Genomic DNA, 24878 nt, shown 5'->3' on the forward strand with positions numbered 1-24878 from the left:
GCACTCCTCATCCTCGAGGCACCTCGCTTCAAAGAAGACTAAAGAGTCTCCTCGGAAGAGTACAGAGTCTCCCTATGCCTCATTTGTCGAGGCCCACTAAGAACCCTTCCAAGCCTAGGCATAGGCCTCGAACTCCAAAGCTTGCAATGCCTTGTACTTCCCCGCTCAAGGCACATCCAGGTCCCGGACTCTTCTCTCGAGACCATCTACAAGGGATCCTCCTTCGCCTGTCACTACGAGGCACAAGTCGAGGCTCTCAATTCCTCATACTCCTGGGACTTCTCCATCGAGACTTCTTAAATGTAAACACTCTCTGATTCTGCCTATATCACACAGCGGAGCTTCTTCTATGACTCTTACGTTGGATACAGACCTTCCTTCTCAATACTCCAGGGAGGCTTCTCCTTCTTATTCAGTAGCGCCTCGGTCTCATTCCACTTCTCCTCCTGAGGAATCTTCGACTTCAAAATCCACATCTTTTTCCAAGCCTTATAGGCCACCTCCCCGTCGTTATCCACAAAAATCTACTCCGGCTTTCTCCAGGCCTCTGCCTAGGAAACAACCACAGAAGCAGCGTCAGGAAAAACCCCAGACTCCTGCTGCAGCTAAGCCTGCTCAGTCTTTTTGACAATCTCAGTCTAAGCATAACATCCACCTTAATCCATCAGACTTCTCTCCTCCCCATAGGAAGTCGGCTCCATCACTTTTACCAACAGTGGGAGCAGATTACATCAGACCTCTGGGTTCTCACCATCATCCGAGAAGGTTACTTGCTTCAATTTCTTCAAATTCCACCAGATCTCCCTCCAAGAGAGTTTCCTTCCAGCATGTCGCAACTTCCCCTTCTTCTTCAGGAGGCTCAGGTTCTTCTTCACCTTTGAGCTGTCAAGGAGGTCCACTTGACCCAACAGGACATGGGCTTTTATTCCCGTTATTTTCTAATCCAAAAAAGATGGGGCATTTGCGACCTATCCTGGACCTCAGAGCTCTCAACAAATTTCTTGTAAAAGAAAAGTTTTGAATACTCTCTCTTCCAACACTGATGGATCAAGGAGATTGGTTATGCTCCCTGGATCTCAAAGAGGCTTATACTCATATTCCCATTCATCCAGCCTCTCGCAGATTCCTAAGATTTTAGGTGGGGAATCTTCATCTTCAGTACCGAGTCCTTCCTTTCGGACTCGCCTCATCCCCCAGTCTTCATCAAATGCCTGGTGGTAGTGGCTGCAACTCTGCGGACGCAGGGTCTTCATGTTTTTCCATATCTGGACGACTGGCTCATCAAAGCATCGTCTCAACAGGAGGTTTTTGTAGCAGCCCAATGGGCTATAGCGTTTCTCCAAAGTCTTGGGTTCGAAATCAATTTTCCAAAGTCCCAGTTACGTCTCTCCCAAACTCTACAGTTTTTTTGGAGTCATACTGGACACTGTTCAACTTAGAGCATTCCTGTCCCAACCACGTCAAGATGCTCTCAATCACCTTTGTCAACGAGTGTCTTCATTCATGTCAATCTCGGCAAGATAAATGATGGTTCTTCTCGGTCACATGGCCTCTACAGTTCACGTGACTCCTTTTGCCAGACTTCACCTCAGAATTCCTCAGTGGACCCTGGCATCTCAGTGGCAACAAGCTTGCGACTCACTCCCAACACATTACAGTGACTCCTTCATTGAGGCAGTCTCTCCACTGGTGGATGCTCTCTTCCAATCTTTCCAGAGGTTTGCTATTTCACATCCCCCCCCCCTCATCAGAAGGTCCTCATGACAGATTCCTCAACCTACGCTTGGGGGGCTCATCTTGATGGTCTCCGTACTCAAGGCCATTGGTCCAGCACAGATTGTCAGTGTCACATCAATCTGTTGGAACTCAGAGCGATCTTCAATGCTCTCAAAGCTTTTCAGCACCTTCTTCATGACCAGGTAGTCCTCATTTGGACAGACAACAAGTTGCCACGTATTATGTCAACAAGCAGGGAGGAACAGGATCTCTCCCTCTTTGTCAGGAAGCTCTGGAATTGGGTAATCCTTCAAAACATCTTCTTGAGAGCTGTCTACATCCAAGGGCATCAAAACTGTCCGGCGGACAAATTGAGTCGACTTCTACAACCTCACAAATGGACACCAATTCCTTGCCTCTACATCACATTTTTGCTCAATGGGGAACCCCTCAGATCGACCTCTTTGCGTCTCCCCACAACAACAAACTGCCTCAGTTCTGTTCCAGGATATACTCTCCTCATCGCCTCAAGGCAGATGCTTTCCTTCTGGAATGGGCGAATCAGTTTCTCTATGCGTTTTCTCCGTTCCCTCCGATTCTCAAGACTCTTGTCAAACTCAAGACGGAGCATGCCATCATAATTCTGATAGCTCCTCGGTGGCCCAGACAACCATGGTACTCCCTTCTACTTCAACTCAGTACCGGGGAGCCTCTACTTCTACTAGTATTTCCCTCTCTGCTTACACAGAGTCAAGGGTTTCTGCTTCATCCCAACCTGCAATCTCGATACTTAACAGCTTGGTTCCTCTCAACCTGACTGCCCTTCTACAATTCTCTCAATCTGTACAGGACATTCTAGAGGCTTCCAGGAAGCCGTCCACTAGGCAGTGTTACACACAGAAATGGACTAGATTCCCTGCTTGGTGTACTATTAATCACAAGGACCTGCAATCTACCTCCTTGTCTTCAGATTTGGATTACCTGCTGCACTTATCTCAATCTGGCCTCAAATCCACATCAATTAGAGTCCATCTAAGTGCAATTGCTGTTTTTCATCAGCCTATCGAAGGGAAACCCCTCTCTGTTCATCCTGTGGTTTCCAGATTTATGAAAGGACTTTTCAATGTCAAATCACCTCTCAAGCCGCCTCCAGTGGTTTGGGATCTCAACATTGTTCTTACTCAGTTGATGAAGCCTCCTTTTGAGCCAACAGATTCGGCTCATCTTAAATATCTCACTTGGAAAATGGTTTTTCTCTTTGCGTTCACTTCTGCTAGAAAAGTCAGTGAGCTACAAGCTCTAGTAGCAGATCCACCTTTCACAATATTCCATCATGACAAGGTGGTCCTCCGTACTCATCCTAAATTCTTGCCTAAAGTGGTTTCAGAATTTCATCTCAATCAATCCATTGTCCTTCTAGTGTTTTTTTCCAAAACCTCATTCTCATCCTAGAGAAAAAGCTCTTCATACTCTGGACTGCAAACGTACTTTAACTTTCTACTTCCAACGCACTCAACCTCACAGAACTGCTCCTCAACTTTTTATCTCCTTCGATCCAAATAAGTTGGGGCATCCTGTTTCCAAATGAACCATCTCCAACTGGATGGCTGCTTGCATTTCTTTCTGCTATGCTCAGGCTAGTCTCACTCTGCAGGGTCGAGTCACGGGCCAAAAAGTTAGAGCTATGGCGGCGTCTGTAGCTTTCCTCAGATCAACCCCTATTGAGGAAATCTGCAAGGCTGCCATTTGGTCCTCGGTTCATACATTCACCTATCATTATTGTCTGGATACTTTCTCCAGAGGGGATGGCCATTTTGGCCAGTCAGTTTTACAACATTTATTCTCCTAACTTGCCAACACTCCCACCATCCCATTCTAGTTATCTTGGAGGTCACCCACATGTTGAGAATATGCTGCCTGCTTGTCCTGGGATAAAGCACAGTTACTTACCGTAACAGTTGTTATCCAGAGACAGCAGACAGATATTCTCACAACCCACCCACCTCTCCTGGTTGGCTTCTTAGCCAGCTATCTGAAATGAGGTACCTCACAGGAGACTCACGACCTATGTTTGGCGGGAAGGCACTCGTGCATGCGCAGTGCAGCACTCGCAAACTCTTTGAAAGTTCTACAGGCAAGTCTGCTTGCGAGGCTGTCCGCTACGGGGCTCTGTGGATGATCTAACCCACATGTTGAGAATATCTGCCTGCTGTCCCTGGATAACAACTGTTACGGTAAGTAACTGTGCTTTATGAATCTTATAAAACCTAAGACCTAAATATGCCTAGGCTTTCTGGGAGGTTGATTATAATGGCACTTGACTCAAATAGCTGGTATCTTACTGCAGCATTTTCCTTTCCTGTATTATTTTTGTGAAGATTAATAACTCAAAATAAGTGCATATTAAAAAAATGTGTTCCCATTTTCAGCCTTTATTCTTCTTGTAAGTCTTTTAGGTGTTCTAATATAATCAGCCCATATGAAGCAAAACTGTGTACTCAGTAATCCCAAAAGAAATAAAACCAATGAAACAAAAAGAAAATTCTGTTTTTAAAACAAAGGAAGAGCTTATCTTTCTCTGACAATCCTCTGTGCAGATTCACAGGGAAAAATGACAAAACAAAACTTGTATCTTAAAAAATATTGATCTAGTGGGATGTCTTTCATTTGGTAACATGTTTAGCAATTTAATTTCTCAGACTGAATTTCTGGCCTTTATTTTCTTCTGTTCAATGTAACAGAAAAATTTAAAAATGTATTGTTTACAACAAAAACCCACTGTCATGGTTATTTAATAGCAATCATTTCACTATGCATCTCAACATTACTAATAAAACATAATGCAAGATAAAATGACAGGAAAAATGTTATTGATATGTCTTTAACAACAGAAAAAAATCCTGTGGTTCATAAGTGCTATAAACTAAATATCACAAAACCACTGGTAAATGAAATAAAACTGTAGGGTTTTACTCTAAAGGGGTTGAAAAGCCTCAGAATATAGAGTTATATACCCAATTTGAGTTCTATGTGAAAATCTTCACATACTCCTGCTCACGTCACAGGCTTACACCACCCCCCTCCTCCTCACACTCATTGATTTTATTATTTTATATATATATATTATATATATATATAATATATATATATAAAATAATAAAATCAATGAGTGTGAGGAGGAGGGGGGTGTAACTAATATATATATATATTTATTATTTTCAACCTTATTTTTTCTTATTTTCTTTCTTTATTAAATAATTTTTTTTCTAAAAGGCAGATTCTCTAGTCTCAACTAGCTGATTTCACTCGTGTTGCTGGCTAACCTAACAGATCATTTCAATGTAGAATCGGCAGACTAGTGCAAAGCATAATTCAGAAATTGTGGTTACTGATCCATCATATACATCATCAACTTAATGAAACAGTACTTATCTTAAAAGATGCTCCATTATCTCTTTTGAGCGCTTCATTTTTACCCTAAATAACTGTTGAGCTGAAGCCGTTGTTCATTTTATTAGCTTTAGTCCGATGCGGCCTATAGCTGAAACAAAGGGGAAGGACAAATTTGCCTCTGATTCTGAAAATGAACAAGATGTTTGCACTAGACATGAGCTGCATCAGGGAATTTTAGCAACGGTGTCTTGTGAAAGCAGTACAACTTTTTCAAGACACCGTTGCTAAAATTCCCTGATGCAGCGCATGTCTAGTGCAAACATCTTGTTTTCGTTTTCAGAATCAGAGGCAAATTTGTCCTTCCCCTCTGTTTCAGCTATAACTGCCATCTTAGATCCATTATGATCATCAGAACTGGGTCTTTTACTAATCGTTTTATCACACTTTGGGGAGGGGGCAAATTTACCCGATTCAGCCTTCTGTTGCGAAGCAATGCACTCAAAAACACAGAGCCAAATTGCTCTCCACAATATTCGAGAAGAGAGGTTAGAAATAACTCAGTCCCCAAGTGGAGCCTCAACTCCTAGCTGCCATCACCGGAGCTGACACCACTTCCTCCCAGTATAATAGATTTTTCATTTCAGTTTCAGCTGGTTTTTATATAAATTTTACCACTTCCCTCCACTCTTTCTTGATATGATCTACATTCTTCTCTCTATATATATTCATTCTAATTTCCTACCACATATCTTCTCGTTCTTCCCTCTAATCATTCCTTGTGTCCAGTTAATATTAAAATTATACATATAATAATCTGACCATAAGGAACTACTCCAAACCCTGTCAAGGAAATAAATCTCTGGGTAGGGAATCAGATGATCAGTAACTGAAACATCTAATTGGTGTCCCTTCTCAAGTGTAATCCGAGGATCTAAAGGATTAAGATAAAATAGTAATTCATAGAAGCATGACAGTAGATAAAGGCCAAATGGCCCATCCAGTCTGCCCATCCACAGCATCCACTATTTTCTCCTCTCCATAAGAGACCCCACATGCCTGTCCCACACTTTCTTGAATTGGACACAGTCTTTATCTCCACCACCTCTACCAGGAGACACTTCCATGCATCAACCACCCTTTCTGTAAAAAAAAAAGTATTTCCTTAAATTACTCCTGAGCTTAGCACCTCTTAACTTCATCCTATGCCCTCTCATTCCGGATCTTCCTTTCAAATGAAAGACTCACCTCATACACATTTATGCCACACAAATTCTTATACTGTAGTATCTCTACTTGTGTGTATATTGTTTTTCAATAAAACAGATTTACCATAAAAGATTTGGATTTAGCTTATGCCTTTTCAGGAGTATCTCAAGGCGCATGACATCCAGGTACAAAATATATTATTAAAGGAAAGTGTATGAGACTCACCGCGTCATTTTCCTTTTCATAAAAGTAGACATATCTATTCAGAATTTCTATGAAAAGCTGAACTTGCAGTGAAGGGTCCATGCACTGATTTGCTATCTTTAGAGCTTTCTTCAAGCATTCCATAACTCGCTTGCCACTATGAATCTAAAAAAGCAAAAAACCAAAGAAACATTAGCTTCATTCTCAGGAGCTTGAATGAATACTGCCCATGCACAGAAAGAAATCTAAAACAAAGTTACTTACTTGTAATAGATGCCTTCCAGTAGCATAGCATCAGAACATCTCTCCCAGGTTTCCAGAACTAATGTAAGACTCTGAATATGTACAGACTTTCTCAAGAGCAGCATTTCTTTAACCCTTTATTTGGCATTGTTGCTCAGAAGCAACATGTGTCTTTTATGGCTCTTATGGGAGATCTGCATCACCAAATGCATTGTGGCTCTCATTCAACACCAAGTTGCATAAAGCAGCCATTTTCACCGTCTTGTCATTAAAAGATTACATCTCTTCAGCTAAAATAAAACTCTAAATCAACTCTCAGGGATGAGAATGGGATTCTGTGCTAGATTTAACCATTATTTCTACAGAGAACATCTGTTATTTATTTATGGAAATTTAAACCCCCATTTTCCTAAGACCAAAAGAAGCAACTTTTTTTTCATCAAAAAGGAAGATTGAATCAGATACATATGGGTAACTCTTAAATTAGGGCTGCTCCAGCATTTCAGAAAACTACTATGCTGTTGAGAAGCATAGTATCTTTAGCAGTACCGTATTTTCGCGGATATAACGCGCGCGTTATACGTGATTTTACGTACCGCGCATACCCCTCGCGCGTTATATGCCTGAGCGCGGTATACAAAAGTTTTTAAACATAGTTCCCACCCCGCCCGACGCCCGATTCACCCCCCCAGCAGGACCGCTCGCACCCCCACCCTGAACGACCGCTCGCACGCGCTCCCACCCGCACCCGCATCCACGATCGGAGCAAGAGGGAGCCCAAGCCCTCTTGCCCGGCCGACTCCCCGACGTCCGATACATCCCCCCCCGGCAGGACCACTCGCACCCTCACCCCGAAGGACCGCCGACTCCCCAACAATATCGGGCCAGGAGGGAGCCCAAACCCTCCTGGCCACGGCGACCCCCTAACCCCACCCCGCACTACATTACGGGCAGGAGGGATCCCAGGCCCTCCTGCCCTCGACGCAAACCCCCTCCCCCCAACGACCGCCCCCCCCAAGAACCTCCGCCCGTCCCCCAGCCGACCCGCGACCCCCCTGGCCGACCCCCACGACACCCCCACCCGCCTTCCCCGTACTTTGTGTAGTTGGGCCAGAAGGGAGCCCAAACCCTCCTGGCCACGGCGACCCCCTAACCCCACCCCGCACTACATTACGGGCAGGAGGGATCCCAGGCCCTCCTGCCCTCGACGCAAACCCCCCTCCCTCCAACGACCGCCCCCCCCCAAGAACCTCCGACCGACCCGCGACCCCCCTGGCCGACCCCCCCACCCCCCTTCCCCGTACCTTTGGAAGTTGGCCGGACAGACGGGAGCCAAACCCGCCTGTCCGGCAGGCAGCCAACGAAGGAATGAGGCCGGATTGGCCCATCCGTCCTAAAGCTCCGCCTACTGGTGGGGCCTAAGGCGCGTGGGCCAATCAGAATAGGCCCTGGAGCCTTAGGTCCCACCTGGGGGCGCGGCCTGAGGCACATGGGCCAAACCCGACCATGTGTCTCAGGCCGCGCCCCCAGGTGGGACCTAAGGCTCCAGGGCCTATTCTGATTGGCCCACGCGCCTTAGGCCCCACCAGTAGGCGGAGCTTTAGGACGGATGGGCCAATCCGGCCTCATTCCTTCGTTGGCTGCCTGCCGGACAGGCGGGTTTGGCTCCCGTCTGTCCGGCCAACTTCCAAAGGTACGGGGAAGGGGGGTGGGGGGGTCGGCCAGGGGGGTCGCGGGTCGGTCGGAGGTTCTTGGGGGGGGCGGTCGTTGGAGGGAGGGGGGTTTGCGTCGAGGGCAGGAGGGCCTGGGATCCCTCCTGCCCGTAATGTAGTGCGGGGTGGGGTTAGGGGGTCGCCGTGGCCAGGAGGGTTTGGGCTCCCTTCTGGCCCAACTACACAAAGTACGGGGAAGGCGGGTGGGGGTGTCGTGGGGGTCGGCCAGGGGGGTCGCGGGTCGGCTGGGGGACGGGCGGAGGTTCTTGGGGGGGGGCGGTCGTTGGGGGGAGGGGGTTTGCGTCGAGGGCAGGAGGGCCTGGGATCCCTCCTGCCCGTAATGTAGTGCGGGGTGGGGTTAGGGGGTCGCCGTGGCCAGGAGGATTTGGGCTCCCTCCTGGCCCAATATTGTCGGGGAGTCGGCGGTCCTTCGGGGTGGGGGTGCGAGTGGTCCTGCCGAGGGGGGAGAAGAATCGGACGTCGAGGGGGGGCATCAGGCTTTCAGGATGGGGACAGGACTTCAAGGGGGGACAGGCAGACCTTCAAGGGGGGACAGGCAGACCTTCAAGGGGGGACAGGACTTCAAGGGGGACAGGCACGGAGAGGCGGGGCAGTGCACCGAAAGTCAGGGCGGGTGAACGGTGAGTCGGGGCAACCAGAGGAGAGTCGGGGCAGTGCACCGAAAGTCAGGGTGAGTCGGGGCAACCAGAGGAGAGTCGGGGCAGTGCACCGAAAGTCAGGGTGAGTCGGGGCAACCAGATGAGAGTCGGGGAGAGCGAAAGGAGAGTCGGGGTGGCCAGAGGAGAGTCGGGCAGCATGCGCGTTATATGCCTGAGCGCGGTATAGAAAAGTTTTTGTACATATCATCGTGATTTCTGCGCGCTATACCCCTGTGCGCGTTTTACAATGGTGCGCGTTATATCCGCGAAAATACGGTAATCTTTAGCAGTAATGCCCTTTAATTGCCCCCTTAGTGAAGGTAACTTTTGTATTCAGTGGCAAAGCATTTGTCAAAGAAAAAAGCTGTGTAGACTTTGGATATATTCTGTCTTTGTCAGATAACATGTAAGAGCTCATTTATTGTCCAGGGTATGGAGAGTTCTCTCACTCTGATATCTACGAAGCTTAGGATAAAAAGTAGGATACAGTCTCTCTTCATTCATGTGGAAGACTGAGACTATCTTTAGTAAAAAATTTATTATGGAAATATATTGATCATAAGATTTTCTGCTAAGGAAACTGGCATTAGGAAGAGGACCTTCCATGTGAGATACATTAGCAATGATTATATTGGATCAAGGAACAATGTCCAGCTTTAACAGTAGGTAAAAAATCAGAGGGCTTCATTTTGTATAAAAGAAGGGAAAGAACTGACAAACAATGAATTGAGAAAGTAAACTGTAAGATAAAGGACAGAAAGAACACGAAAAATATGATATCAGCTAAGTACTCAGAATTCTGAACATAGAACAGACTGCACATGTGAAGGGTAATTTTATAAGAGGATGTGTGTAGGCAGGAAAGACACAAGCACATATGTAGTAAACTTTTTTTTTTTTTTGTAAGAGCATAATATACATGAAAGTACTTTAATAAAATAATCCCAAGGGAAGTAAGCTCACTCATTTACACTAGCTCAAGACAGGTGCTAATATTGTACGTCTGTGTGTGTTACCAATATTAAACTATAAATTTAAAGGAGTATAAAATGCTAAATTACTGGTAGTATTTTTACAAACAATAAATACCAGCTTCTATGTAAATGTTCACTATAAACTTAAATTAACTTATAAATTTAGTGAGTGTATAAAAAGTGCTCAGAGTCTTATCTCTTGCATGCGAGCCACGCTAAGATCATAAAGGGACCATCATAACACTTTTATGTCCCTTATATTCTGAATATTGGTCAGCTGTTCTATAATCAACACTCTGGTGCTTATAGATTTATCGTAAGTTGTTAAAACGATTAATAAGCATTTTGCACTTATCTTAGAGGGTGGTCTGTTCTCTTGGCTCTACAGGCTGGCTTTTCAAACAATGTGAATTTTGCTTGATGTGATAACAGTACAAACTGTGCAGAAGTGCAATGGTGCCAGAATGTGAAATATTCTCAACTCCCCATTTATAAAATTGAGTTGAGAATATTTCACACCACTGCACTTCTGCACAGTTTGTACTGTTATCACATCAAGCAAAATTCAAATTGTTTGAAAAGCCAGCCTGCAGAGCCAAGAGAACAGACCACCCTCTAAGATAAGTGCAATATGCTTATTAATCGTTTTAACAACTTATGATAAATCTATAAGCACTAGAGTGTTGGTTATAGAACAGCAGACCAATATTCAGAATATAAGGGACATAAAAGTGTTATGATGGTCCCTTTATGATCTCAGCGTGGCTCGCATGCAAGAGATAAGACTCTGAGCACTTTTTATACACTCACTAAATTTATAAGTTAATTTAAGCATTTAAGTTTATAATGAACATTTACATAGAAACTGGTATTTATAGTATTGTTACCAATATCAAAGACATGTTTTTACATCTTATCTCCTATGGGGCTTACAAACTATAGTTGTCAGTGGTTTTAAAACCACAAATTATTGCAGGCTAAATTTAATCCAGATATTCAATTCAAGGGCCAGGTGTGGGTACCAGCATAGAACATCCAGATGCCAGCCAACAAGCTATGGTAAAACCAGCATAGCAAAGTAGATAGACTGGACTGCACAAAAGGCAGTCCTATCTGCTTGCTTAGCTATGTTGGCACTGGCATTGAATATTTCTTATGCCTGCATACCTGCCTCATTTCCCCCAACTCCATCCACAGAGCATGCCAGCATTAACTGCACAATGTCACAGCAGTGAAAGGGGATGTTCAGCAGTACTGTACAATTAATTGCCACTCAATATCTGAGGATGGCCCGTTGAATAGGTTGTGGCAGTTATTTTGAAAGCAAAGTCGGCATGGGCAGGGGATTGCTCCTAATGACCTCACCACTAGACCATCAGGGATTGTAAGGTATGGGTAGGTAGAAGACTATCTAAACCTGTACAGGAGAAAGGGAGGGGACAAAGCCCAGATTATCAACTTTTGGATAACCAAAAGGTCAGATAATTCAGACTTTACTGCACAATCATTCCAACTTCACCCTTCCTCCAGCCAAACCATGACCCAAGGAATACCAACACTCCTTTTTGTCTGTGCATATTTGGCCATACACTTTTGTAAGAGCTGTTTCCTACTTGTAGAATATGCTTGAAACAGGGGAAATGCTTTATACAATTGCCACCTAATTATAGATTGATAAAGTACGTATTAAAATTACCTCTATTTTAACCAATAACATCAGTTATTTTTTAACAAAAGTGATGACTTTAAAAAATGGAAAATAAAGCAGATGAGTTATCAAGGTCCAGGAAGTACAACTAGTAAACATGGGAGAATGCAATCATCCTCAGTCCTCCATAGCCTCAGGTACGTTAGATAGATTGTGAGCCCACTGGAACAGATAGGGAAAATGCTTGAGTACTGACAGCCCAGAGTGACTACATAAAGAATATATATTGTGCACAAATAGCACAGTTACTTACCGTAACAGGTGTTATCCAAGGACAGCAGGCAGATATTCTCTACATGTGGGTGATATCACCGACGGAGACCCCTAGCGGACGTTTTCGCAAGCAGACTTGCTTGAAAACCTTCAAGCTTGCGATTGGCCCGCGCATGCACACGTACCCCTCCCGCCAGGTCTAGGGCGTGCGTCTCCTCAGCGTGTCCTCAGTTCAGATAACTAGCAAAGAAGCCAACCACGGGGAGGTGGGTGGGTTGCGAGAATATCTGCCTGCTGTCTCTGGATAACACCTGTTACGGTAAGTAACTGTGCTTTATTCCAGGACAAGCAGGCAGCATATTCTCTACATGTGGGAGACCTCCAAGCTAACCAGAAGGGGATGGAGGGAGAGTTGGCAAATTAGGAGAACAGATTTTGCAAAACTGACCAGCCGAAATGGCCATCATGCCTGCAAAAAGCATCCAGACAGTAGTGCGAGGTAAACGTATGAACCGAGGACCAAGTGTCAGCCTTACAGATTTCCTCAATTGGAGTCGAGCAGAGGAAAGCAACAGACGTCGCCCATCGCTCTGATCTTATGGCCCGTGACTCAACCCGGCAGGGAGAGACCAGCCTGAGCGTAACAGAAAGAGATGCAAGCGGCCAACCAGTTAACAATGGTCTGCTTAGAAACAGAGCGACCCAAGTGATTAGGATCGAAAGAGAGGAACAGCTGGGGAGCAGAACGGTGAGGAGCGGTGCGCTTCAAGTAGAAAGCCAGCGCACGCTTACAATCAAGAGAATGCAGAGCCACTTCTCCAGGGTGAGAATGGGGCTTCGGAAAAAACACAGGTAGAACAATGGATTGGTTGATGTGAAATTCAGAAACAACCTTAGGCAAGAACTTAGGATGGGTACGGAGAACCACCTTATCATGATGGAAGACAGTGAATGGAGGGTCCGCAACCAATGCTTGAAGCTCACTGACCCGACGGGCAGAAGTGAGAGCAATAAGAAACACCACCTTCCAAGTAAGATACTTCAAGTGAGCCCGCGCTAGCGGCTCGAACGGGGGTTTCATTAAGCGAGCAAGGACCACGTAAGATCCCAAACCACAGGAGGAGGCTTAAGGGGCGGATGAACGTGGAAAAGGCCTTTCATGTAGCGGGAAACCACAGGATGAATAGAGATAGGTTTCCCGTAAATTGGCTGATGAAAAGCAGCAGTGGCACTAAGGTGGACTCGAACTGAGGAGGACTTGTGGCCAGCGCCAGATAAGTGCAACAGATAGTCCAGGACAGCAGATAATGAGGCAGACAGCGGCTCCTGCTGTCGAGTAGCACACCAGGAAGAAAAACGGGTCCACTTCTGATGGTAACATTGGCAATTGGACTCCTTCTGAGACGCCTCCAGGCCATCCAGCACAGGCTGGGAGAACTGGAACGAGGGCATTAAATCTCAAGGAACCAAGCCATCAAGTGCAGAGATTGGAGGTTGGGATGAAGTAGAGAACCCCGACCCTGCGTAAGCAGTGAAGGAAAAACAGGCAGAAGAAGAGGCTCCCTGGAACTGAGTTGTAACAGGGGAGAGAACCATGGCGGTCGGGGCCACCGAGGAGTTATCAGAATCATGGTGGCACTCGTGGATTTGAGCCTGATGAGAGTCTTCAGAATCAAAGGGAATGGTGGGAACGCATACAGAAACAGGTCCTTCCAATCCAGCAGGAAAGCATCTGCCTCAAGTCTGAGTGGGGTGTAGACCCTGGAGCAGAAGCAGGGCAATTTGTGACTGCGGGGGGACGCAAACAGATCAACGTCCAGAGTCCCCCAACAAGCAAATACCTGACACAGAGTCAAGGAATGGAGGGACCATTCGTGAGGCTGCAGAAGATGACTCAACCGGTCCGCCAGATAATTGTGCTGGCCCTGAATGTAGACCGCTCGAAGGAAAATGTTGTGGCAGATGGCCCAATCCCAGAGCCGCATCGCCTCCTGGCAGAGGGACAGGGACCCAGTTCCCCCCCGTTTGTTGATATAATACATGGCGATCTGGTTGTCCGTGTGGACAAGCACCACTCGGTCGTGAAGTAGGTGACAAAAAGCCTTCAGAGCGAGGAAGATCGCTCGAAGCTCCAGCAGATTGATGTGACAAAGTCTGTCGGCATTGGACCAAAGACCCCGAGTGCGAAGACTATCCAGATGAGCCCCCCAAGCGTAGGCCGACGAGTCCGTCGTCAGGACCCTCTGCGGAGGAGGAGCATGAAACAGAAAACCTCTGGAAAGATTGGAAAAGAGCATCCACCAACAGAGAGACTGCCTCAACAAAGGAATCATGACAATGAGTCGAGAAACAGGGTCCCGAGCCTGGTTCCATTGGGACGCCAGAATCCACTGAGGAATACGGAGGTGAAGTCTGGCAAAAGGAGTCACGTTAACCATGGAGGCCATGTGACCTAGGAGGACCATCATGAGCCGAGCCGGGGCCGAGGACAGATGGGCAACCCTCCGGCATAAGCAAACCAGGGCCTCCCGTCGAGGCCAAGGCAAGAAAGAGCGGAGATGAGCCGTGTCCAGGACCGCTCCGATAAATTCCAGAGACTGGGACAGGCAAAGCTGAGACTTGGGAAAGTTCACCTCGAAGCCGAGGCTCTGAAGGAGCCAGATGGTTTGATTCGTTGCTCGCAGAACTTCGTGGCGAGAGGACGCTTTGATCAGCCAGTCATCGAGGTAGGGAAACACCTGCAGGCCATGGAGACACAGGGCCGCAGCTACCACCACGAGACACTTTGTGAAGACCCTCGGAGAGGCCGCCAGGCCGAAGGGAAGGACACGATACTGGAGATGGAGATCCCCCACCCAGAATCTCAGATACCGGCGAGAGGCCAGGTGTATTGGAATGTGCTTGTAAGCCTCTTTGAGGTCCAGTGAGCACAGCCAGTCCCCCTCATCCAGGAGGGGGTACAACGTAGGAAGGGTGATCATTCTGAACCATTCCGACCAGAAACTTGTTCATAGCACTGAGGTTCAGGATCGGACGCAGATCCCCCATCTTCTTGGGTACCAGAAAGTACCGGGAATAAAATCCGGTGTTCCACTGTCCGGGGGAACCTCCTCGACAGCCCGAAGGCAAAGAAAGACCTGTGCTTCCTGCAGAAGGAGAGGCAGCAGAGACTGAGCAGAAGGAAACTCTCTTGGAGGCATGTCCGGGGGTACGTGACTGAAGTGAAGGGAGTACCCTTCCCGGATGATAGAAAGTACCCAACTGTCGGTGGTAAGACTTTCCCACTCGGCATAGAAATGATGAAGACAACCCCGATGGGGAGGGGGGAAGGCTCCAGGAGGAAGGGAGCCCGAAGGCTCGGACCGAATTGTCAAAAAGACGGCCCAGTCTTTGCCGGAGCCGGAGGCTGGGCCTTAAGCTGACGTTGCAGCTGTTGCTGCGGCCGCTTCGAAGGAGGCCAAGAGAAGGCAGGAGTAGATTTCTATGGGTACCTCCGGAGAGGAATTTTGTATTGCCGAGCCGGAGGGGCCTTCGGTGAAGGACCACTCATCGTCTGAGAGGTGCTTGGTGGCCGCTTTGATGGAATCATCGAAGAGCTCATGACCCACACACGGGAGATTGGCAAGATGATCCTGTAGATTCAGATCCATATCCACAATCTGGAGCCAAGCAAGACGACACATGGCGATCGTAAAGGCCGTGACCCTCGAGTACAACTCAAAGGTATCGTAGGTCGCCTGAAACATATAGAGGCGAAGTTGGGAGAGGGTCTCCTCGAGGAGACGAAACTCCTGACACCGAGAATCCGGTATGTCCTCCCAGAATGAGCTGAGGGCATCCACACTAGAGAATGACACGGTGGCGGTTTAGCCGCGGGTAACCTGCCAAAAACGGGGAATGAAAATTAGCAGCCTCTGCAGGGACGGGGACAAGGCCATCACCACCCCGTGGAGCGGTGAATGGTCTTGTCACCGCAGTAAGGCATAAAGGATCGTGTGGTTCCCGCAGCCCCCACCCACCCACCCGCCGGCTCGATCGTTTAACCAGCTTCCTCTCTCCACCTCACCTTAGTTTGCTGGCTTTCTTTTTCGGCGACCGGAACGCTTTCAAAAGAGCCGCGCACGCACGGCTGCTCAGTAATCAATTTTCTGCTCTGACCCAACCGGAAAAAGGAAGTTGCAGCAGAGCAGAAGATTGAACTTTGAGCAGCCGCGCATGCGCGGCTCTTTGAAAGCTTGCCGGTCGCTGAAAAAGAAAACTGGAGAGCAGAAGTGTACCAAGGGGGGAGGGAGGGGTGAAAAAGGTAATGGCGCCATGCCTTGGAGCACCGAGGCAGACCGCTTCTCCCCCCTCCCAGCCGAACCCCCGCTGACCCTCCTATCTCTCCCCCCCCAGTGAACCTTTCCGACCCTCCCAGCGAAAGCAGCAAACCTCCTTCCAGTAGCGTCGGCTTTCTCCTCCCTCTGCCGCATCACTGATGACGTCATCATTGACGCGGCAGAGGGAGGAGAAAGCCGTGAAGGAGGTTTGTTGCTCTCACTGGGAGGGTCAGAAAGGTCCACGGAGGGGGGAGATAGGAGGGTCAGCGGGGGTTCGGCTGGGAGGGGGGAGAAGCAGTCTGCCTCGTGCTCCATTACCTTCTTCGGGCAGCAGCAGTGTTTACAATTCGCTGCTGTTGCCGGCTTCAGGCCTTGTTCTCTGCCGGGTCCTGCCTACTTCCTGTTTTCATGAAGACAGGACTCGACAGAGAGGAAGGCCTGAAGCGGGCAACAGCAGTGAATTGTGAATGCTGCTGCTGCCCGATGAAGTTCAGGACATCGGGGAAGGAGCAGGGAGAAATCGGCTGCTGGCTTGGGGGTGAGGGTAGGGAAAGAATCATGGAAGTGGAGAAATTGGCAAGATGGCTTTGTGGGGGCTAGGGGGAGAGAGAAAGAAAGGAAAAATAAAGAGGGGGGCCAGGGGGAGAGAGAAAGAAAGGCAGAAAGAAAGAGGGGTTCAAGAGGGAGAGAAAGAAAGGCAGAAAGAAAGAGGAGGGCCAGGGGGAGAGAGAAATAAAGAGGGAGGCCAGGGGAAGAGAGAAAGAAAGGCAGAAATAAAGAGGGGGGCCAGAGGGAGAGAGAAAGAAAGGCAGAAATAAAGAGGGGGTCAAGGGGGAGAGAAAGAAAGGCAGAAAGAAAGAGGAGGGCCAGGGGGAGAGAGAAATAAAGAGGGAGGCCAGGGGGAGAGAGAAAGAAAGGCAGAAAAATAAAGAGGGGGCCAGGGGGACAGAGAAAGAAAGGCAGAAATAAAGAGGGGAGCCAGGGGGAGAGAGAAAGAAAGAGGGGGGGGGGCAGGAGAAGAAGAAGGACCAGAGACTCATGAAATCACCAGACAAAAAGGTAGGAAAAATGATTTTATTTTCAACTTAGTGATCAAAATGTGTCCGTTTTGAGAATTTATATCTGCTGTCTATATTTTGCACTAAGGCCCCCTTTTACTAAAACGCAATAGCGGTTTTTAGCGCAGGGAGCCTATGAGCGTCGAGAGCAGCGTGGGGCATTCAGCACAGCTCCCTGCGCTAAAAACCGCTATCGCAGTTTAGTAAAAAGGGAGGGGGAATATTTGTCTATTTTTGTATAGTTGTTACTGAGGTGACATTGCATAAAGTCATCTGCCTTGACCTCTTTGAAAACCCGTGGAATATAAATGATAATTAACATTTTCTCTGCGTACAGCGTGCTTTGTGTTTTTAAAATTTTATTGTTGGTAGATCATTTTGACTTGGCCACAAAGGTAAGGGGGAGGGAGGGAGGGGAGCTGCTGAAAGACATCTAGTAATCCTTGCAGGCTTGACTGTGCAGGGAATTATTTTTGTAAAATCATGTTTTGTTATGTGACTGGCATTATCTAGACTTTAATTTCTATGAATGAATAGAATGAAAATGATATAAAATTACTTGCTTGCGGGGACTGCGTGTTCTGGCTCACACAAGAAAGGAGGGGGTGAAAGGGAAAAAGTTTCTCTTCCTTGGAAATAGATTCTGAAGTGACCTCATCAAAGAAGACCAGCACCAAATGTACAAGAAATCCCTTAAACAATGTCAAAAGAGCCCAAAATAGAAAACTGCTACTGCCTTGAGACTCCATTATTGAAGGAATCAACTTGAAATCACAGAAGAGACAGGAAAAGGTTAAATGCCTCATGGAATCCTCAGGTACAAAACACAAACCAAATTGTGAATGAAATCAGAGCAGACAGTAAGAATTATAAAATTGATGTCATTATCCATCTGGAAAAAAAGGCATACTAGAAATAATGCCTCAGCAACACAATTTACAGAAGTTCTATTTGCTCATGGTAAGGGAGAAGAGAGACTGCTAGTGATGGTGGGGGGACTGATAGAAGATATGAAAGAAGGGTGGTAGAAAGGAACAGATGGTAAAGGAGGGAGGGAAGGGTGGTGGTGGAAAGGAATAGAACAGACATTGAAAGAGGGTAGAGAGGAACAGACCCTGAAAGGAAATGTGGAAGGCAGAGTGGGGAGAAGACGCTGGAAGGGAAGAAGACAGATGCCAGACTATGGGGGAGCGGAGGGAAGAAGATGGGTGCTAGACGGGGACGGTGACGGGGCGGTGCAGAGGATGGTGGGCCGGGGACGGTGCAGTGACGGGGACAGATTTTTTCCCCGTGTCATTCTCTAATCCACACAGAACCGGAGATAGGACGTGAAGATAAAATTATAGTTGGACACGATTCGCCATCATTGAGTTTTGGTAAAGACGACGACCAAACTTGTCCATCGTACGTCCCTCTCAGCCCGGAGGGACGGCAGCGTAAACCTTCAAGGGGTTGGATTTCTTCAAGGAAGACTCAACCACCAAGGATTGGTGAGAAAGCTGAGAACTTTCAAATCCCTTAACCAGAATTGTCGGTAACAGGACTCCAACTTGGAGGGAATGACCATGACCGCATAGGGCAGGGGTGCCCACACTTTTTGGGCTTGCGAGCTACTTTTAAAATGACCAAGTCAAAATGGTGTACGCAGAGAAAATGTTAATTATCATTTATATTCTGGGGTTTTTTTCAAAGAGATCAAAGCAGATGACTTTATGCAATGTCACTTCAGTAACAACCATACAAAAATAGACAAATATACCCCCTCCCTTTTTACTAAACCGCAATAGCGATTTTAGTGCAGGGAGCTGTGCTGAATGCCCTGCGCTGCTCTCAATACTCATAGGCTCCCTGCGCTAAAAAACACTATTGCGGTTTAGTAAAAGGGGGCCATAGTGCAAAATATAGACAGCAGATATAAATTCTCAAAATGGCCACATTTTGATCACTAAATTGAAAATAAAATCATTTTTCCTACCTTTGTTGTCTGGATATTATTCAAATCTTGTTGGTCCCAGGCTCTGGTTGTCTTCTGATAACTTGCTTGTCAGGGTCTCCTTCTTTCTTCTATCTTCTATCTCTGTCCTCCCCTTTCATTTCCCTTCCCTCCCCTGGAAGTCTGGCATCTCTCCTTTTTTTCATCTCCATCCACAGATCCACCTTTCTCAACTACCCTTTCATTGAGCATCTCTCCCTCCTTCCCCACCACCCCAGGGTCCATCTCTCCCTTTCTTTTTCCAACTACAATCCTATCCAGTATCTCTTTCCCCCCCCCCCCTCCACACCATCCCTTGTGTCCAACTTCTCTCCCTTTCTGTTCCTTCCCTCCCTAAATCCACAATCTCTCACCCACTCCTCTGTTTTTAGACCCATTATTTCTTCTCCCCCCCCTAAAGTCCGGCATATTCACATCTCTTTGAACCCCCCTTCCCTCCCTCCCTCTGTGTATTTCTACAGCAGGGCCCTGAAGGCTTGCACCCCACCCCTTGAAGGCCTGCCTGTCCTCCTGAAGGTCTGCACCCCCCTGAAGGCCTGCACATTCCCCCCTGAAGGCCTGCCCCTGCCCCCTCCCCCCTGGAAGACCTGCATGTTCCTCCCTGCCCTCCCACATCCTTTGACCTAATTCCTGCAGGGAGCAACCTGGATTGAGGATCGCTGGTACTTTAGCAATCCTTGCAGGTTGCCATAGGCCTCAGGAGCTGTCTTCCCTCTGCCCCAATCCTGCCTCTGACTCAGAGGAGGGGCAGGACCACGGCAGAGGGAAGACAGCTCCTGAGGCCAATGGCAACCTGCAAGAATTGCTAAAAGTACCGGGAGGCCAGGGAGAAAGCCGGATGTCACCCAGCAGCAGCTGCTCGCCCGACGGCTACAGCCCAAACTCTCCGTGGAGAGCAACGAGGGCAAGCTGCCCTGCGCTGACTACATTAACGTGTCCCCAGCCAGCGGCTCCATGACCAGCACCCCTCCCGATTGCTACCTAAACCTGACTCCCTTCCCCGCTCCTTCAAGCATGTCCACTGCCAGAAGGACGAAAGCGCGTTACACCCCTCTGCTGCCTGCTCTGCGCCGAGGACTCCTCTTCCTCCTCCACCAGCAGCGGTAGCCTGGGGGGCCTGGAGAGCGGCGGGGACTGAATGAACTGACTTTTGATTGGCCGGCGTTCTTCAAGAGGCGGGCCAGTCAGGAGGGGGAAAAAAAACAGAAGGGAAGGGAACCTGGCTCTGCGATCGACTGAGGTTGCCTGAGTAATCGACCAGTCGATCGCGATCGACGCATTGGGCACCCCTGGCATAGGGGGTCTCCAGATTCCGGAGAAGTTTGCCGGAGAACCTGGTGCAATGGCAAGTGCAGCGCCTCACCGGGCGGATGATCAACACCCATTTCCACCAGGTATTCTTGGGTATAATGCGACTCAGACTGGCGGTCCAGGTTCAAGGCCCTACCCATGTCAGAGATGAACCGAGCAAAGGAGGAGTTTCGAGAAGAAGACTCATCCCCCTGCGGAGACCCCGAGCGAGATCTGGGGGCAGCCGAGAAAGAGGGAGAAATTTCCCTTGAATAGTAAGCCAGGGCCTCGGAGTCCCGCGAATGGGAGACCGAAGAGGCTCAATTAAAGTGTCCGGGGGGACGTCGAGGAACGACCCCGTGCAAGGTGGACCAGGGAAGACCCCGGGGTCCAAGAAATCAGATGGCGAAGCCTCGGAGAAGATGGGGCAAAGGAAAATTTCTCCACCAGTTTCAAAGAAGACCCCTTAGAGGTTGGCAACTGCCTCGATGGGGAACACAAACTAGAGTCCAACTCAAGGACAAGCGTGTGCCTGAAAGGTTTCACAGTCGGAGACCTGCCCTGAAGGGGCAGAGAAGATCGGGGCTTTTTAGGAGGAGCAAGCCTCGACATAGTAGCGGGGGAAAACCGGCCCCCTGGCCTGGATCCCCGAAAAGTCACAGGCAACTCCTGGGAGGAAGAATTGCTCGAGGGAACTCGACGATTTTACAGGCAAGGCCTCGAGATATGAGGGGATGCTCAGGCTGGTCAGACCGAAACTGGGTCGAGACCGAGGTCAGAGGCATCGAAGTCGGGAACAGTTGGCTCACCACCGAGGAAAGCTGCGTGGTAAGTATAGCCTTAAGCTCGAACATAGGCACCAAGACCAAAGGTAGTTGGTTCTGATGTGCAGCAGTGCGCTCCTTCGGGGGCGACCTCGAGGAAGAGTATTCCCTATGTGAGGAGGCATGCTTAGAGTGACGTCTTGAAGACACCGACGAGGCAGCGCTGACATGAGACTCCGAGGTAGGCTTCTTTGCCAGCACACCTGAGGAGGAAAGAGGAGACTTACCCGAGGCTGGAGTAGCAGGAGGAGCCGAGGCCGGAGCCTTCGAGGCCGACGGGGACTTCGAGGCCGAGGCACCCAACAAGAGCGCCGAGGCCAAGCTCGAGGCCTGTCCCGCAGGATCCATGGGGCCAAAGAGTTGGAGAATCTTAGCCACCCTCCTATGAAGAGCCCACGGTTGCAAAGTCGCACAACAGGGACACGACTCAGCGCGGTGCTCTGCACCCAGGCACTCCACACACCAACGATGAGGGTCGGTGATGGAGATAACCCAGTTGCACTTAGTACAGTTTTTAAACCCGGAATGAGGCCGGGACATAAGAAAAAGTACAGTCGCTGCCCTGCGAGGCCAGGCGGCCAGAGTAAGACTGGAAATCCGGTCAAAATTATACAAACTGAAAAAAATGAAACACTCCGACAAATTTGCAACCTATCTTTGAGAACTGGGATGATCCAGGAGGACTGGAAAATAGCAAATGTCACACCTATCTTTAAAAAGGGATCGAGGGGCGACCCGGCGAACTACAGGCCGGAAAGCTTGACTTCAGTTCCAGGCAAGATGGTAGAAGCGCTGATAAAAGACAGTATTAGTGAGCACTTAGAAAAAATGGACAATTGAAGGCGAGCCAGCATGGCTTCTGCAAGGGAAGATCGTGTCAAATGAACTTATTGCACTTTTTTGAAGGGATTAACAAGCCAGATTGACAAAGGGGAGCCCATTGACATCATCTATCTTGACTTCCAAAAAGCCTTTGACAAAGTACCCCATGAGCGGCTTACTTAGGAAGCTGTGGAACCATGGAGTGGAAGGGGACGTGCACAGGTGAATAAAACACTGGTTGGCGGGCAGAAAGCAGAGGGTTGGAGTAAAAGGCCACTACTCGGACTGGAGGAGAGTCAAGAGCGGTGTTCCACAGGGGTCGGTGCTTGGACCGCTGTTGTTCAATGTATTTATAAATGACCTAGAAACGGGGACAAAGTGTGAAATTATAAAATTTGCTGATGACACTAAACTCTGTAGCAGGGTCAGAACAGCGGAAGAATGTGAAGACCTACAAAGGGACCTAAAGAAACTGGAGGAGTGGGCAAATAAATGGCAAATGAACTTTAACATAGAGAAATGCAAGGTCATGCATATAGGGGAAAAGAACCCGAAGTTCAGCTACCAAATGGGGGGGGAACAGTACTAGGGGAAAGTAGCCTTGAAAAAGACTTGGGTGTGCTGGTGGATACAACAATGAAACCAGCGGCACAATGTGCAGCAGCCTCAAAGAAAGCAAATAGAATGTTGGGCATTATTAAGAAGGGTATTACAAGGACGAAGGAAGTGATCGTGCCACTGTATCGTGCGATGGTGCGCCCGCACCTGGAGTACTGTGTCCAATATTGGTCACCGTACCTTAAAAAGGACATGGCGATACTTGAGAGGGTTCAGAGAAGAGCGACGAAACTGGTAAAAGGTATGGAAAACCTTTCATACGCTGACAGGTTAGAAAGGCTGGGGCTATTCTCCCTGGAAAAGCGGAGACTCAGAGGAGACATGATAGAGACTTTCAAGATCATGAAGGGCATAGAGAAGGTAGAAAAGGACAGAACCACAAGAACAAGAGGACACTCAGAGAAATTGAAAGGGGACAGGTTTAGAACCAATGCTAGGAAATTATTTTTCACTCAGAGGGTGGTGGACACCTGGAATGCGCTTCCAGAGGATGTGATAGGACAGAGTACAATACGGGGTTTCAAAGAAGGATTGGACAAATTCCTGAAAGATACAAGGATTGAGGGATACAGATAGAGGTAGAGATAGGTTATGAAAAGAGAGTGAAGGGTTTAGACAAGAATCACCTTACAGGTCTTGGACCTGATGGGCCGCTGCGGGAGTGGACTTTTGGGCATGATGGACCTTTTGGTCTGACCCAGCGGAGGCAACTTCTTATGTTCTTATGTTCTTAAAAGAAAGGAAAATAAAGAAGTGGGCACAGCGACTCAACAGAAACTAACCAAACAAGCCATGGTGCAAGAGGGCCAACGAGATCGCGCGAAGTAAGGGAGCAGTGCTTCTGGCTCCGCGGAAAACATAGAACTGAGGACACGCTGAGGAGACGCATGCCCTAGACCGGGCGGGAAGGGCACGTGCGCATGCGCAGGCCAATCGCAAGCTTGAAGGTCTTCAAGCAAGTCTGCTTGCGAAAACGTCCGCTAGGGGGCTCTGTCGGTGACATCAACCACATGTAGAGAATATGCTGCCTGCTTGTCCTGGGATAAAGTCTTAATATTACAGAAAGGTAAGGATTAGCTGTCTAAGAAGACAGGGAAAGTAAGCCAGGGTCCAAGTTCCAGAGAGAGAAAGAAAGGAGTGGGTGGGGATGGTCCAGGCTTCAGGTTCGAGAGAAAGAAGGGGGGGGTGTTGCAGAGAGAAAGAAGGGGGGGGGTGTTGCAGACAGGTGGCTTTTATAGGATGGAATCATATTCTAAAAATAGAAACTATTGTATTTCCCAGTATCTTTCTGTTTATAATTTGTAAATTGTTTGAAACAATGGTTAGTTTAATTGATAAGGAAGGTGTAACACTTCCAGGAATGGTAGATGGGATTAGTTTGACCCATTAGTTTATCCCATTCAAGTAGTATACCTTCTTGATAAACAATCCAGTCTGGCCTGAATTCTGTGCAGGAGCATTTAGCTGGGGCTAGTGTTCATCTTAAGTACCAGACCTTAGCACTGATATCTTAGATGTAATTTTCTGAGGCTCTCTGCACTGACATGCCCCAAGGTCAGATATAACTGATATGATCTCCCTTAGGCCTTTGCTGACATTGGTAATGCCAGCAAGTTAAGGCTGGGCTGACACTCCAGTACTTTTTTTTTTCCTTTGAAATGAAGGCAAGCTTGCGGTACCCTTCTATATGGCAGGCACTTCTGCAATTGTGTTATAAACAGCCAGTTTGCCCTTCGCAGATGCCTCTCTCACCTCCAACATTCAGCAATTCCCCTTGTCCTGCACCGTCTCCAAGCTATGCAGATAAACATGCCCCAAGGTCAGATATAACTGATATGATCTCCCATAGGCCTTTGCTGACATTGGTAAGGCCAGCAACTTAAGGCTGGGCTGACAAGTACCTGATTGTAAAACAGCTTAGATAAT

The 24878-nt window shown here is 48.0% G+C and overlaps 1 protein-coding gene across 3 annotated transcripts in view; it reads right to left on the bottom strand.

Annotated features, from left to right (window-relative positions):
* The window catches only part of VPS35 (VPS35 retromer complex component), a 169109-nt gene that overhangs the window by 2466 nt on the left and 141765 nt on the right, over window positions 1-24878 (bottom strand). For all 3 annotated transcript variants that reach the window (XM_033941682.1, XM_033941681.1, XM_033941683.1), the window contains exon 16: window positions 6541-6684. In XM_033941682.1, coding sequence (XP_033797573.1) covers window positions 6541-6684 — 144 coding nt within the window. The remainder of the gene's footprint in view (window positions 1-6540; window positions 6685-24878) is intronic.

The sequence above is a fragment of the Geotrypetes seraphini genome, chromosome 4 (genome assembly GCF_902459505.1).
Source record: "Geotrypetes seraphini chromosome 4, aGeoSer1.1, whole genome shotgun sequence".
Lineage (NCBI taxonomy): Eukaryota > Metazoa > Chordata > Amphibia > Gymnophiona > Dermophiidae > Geotrypetes > Geotrypetes seraphini.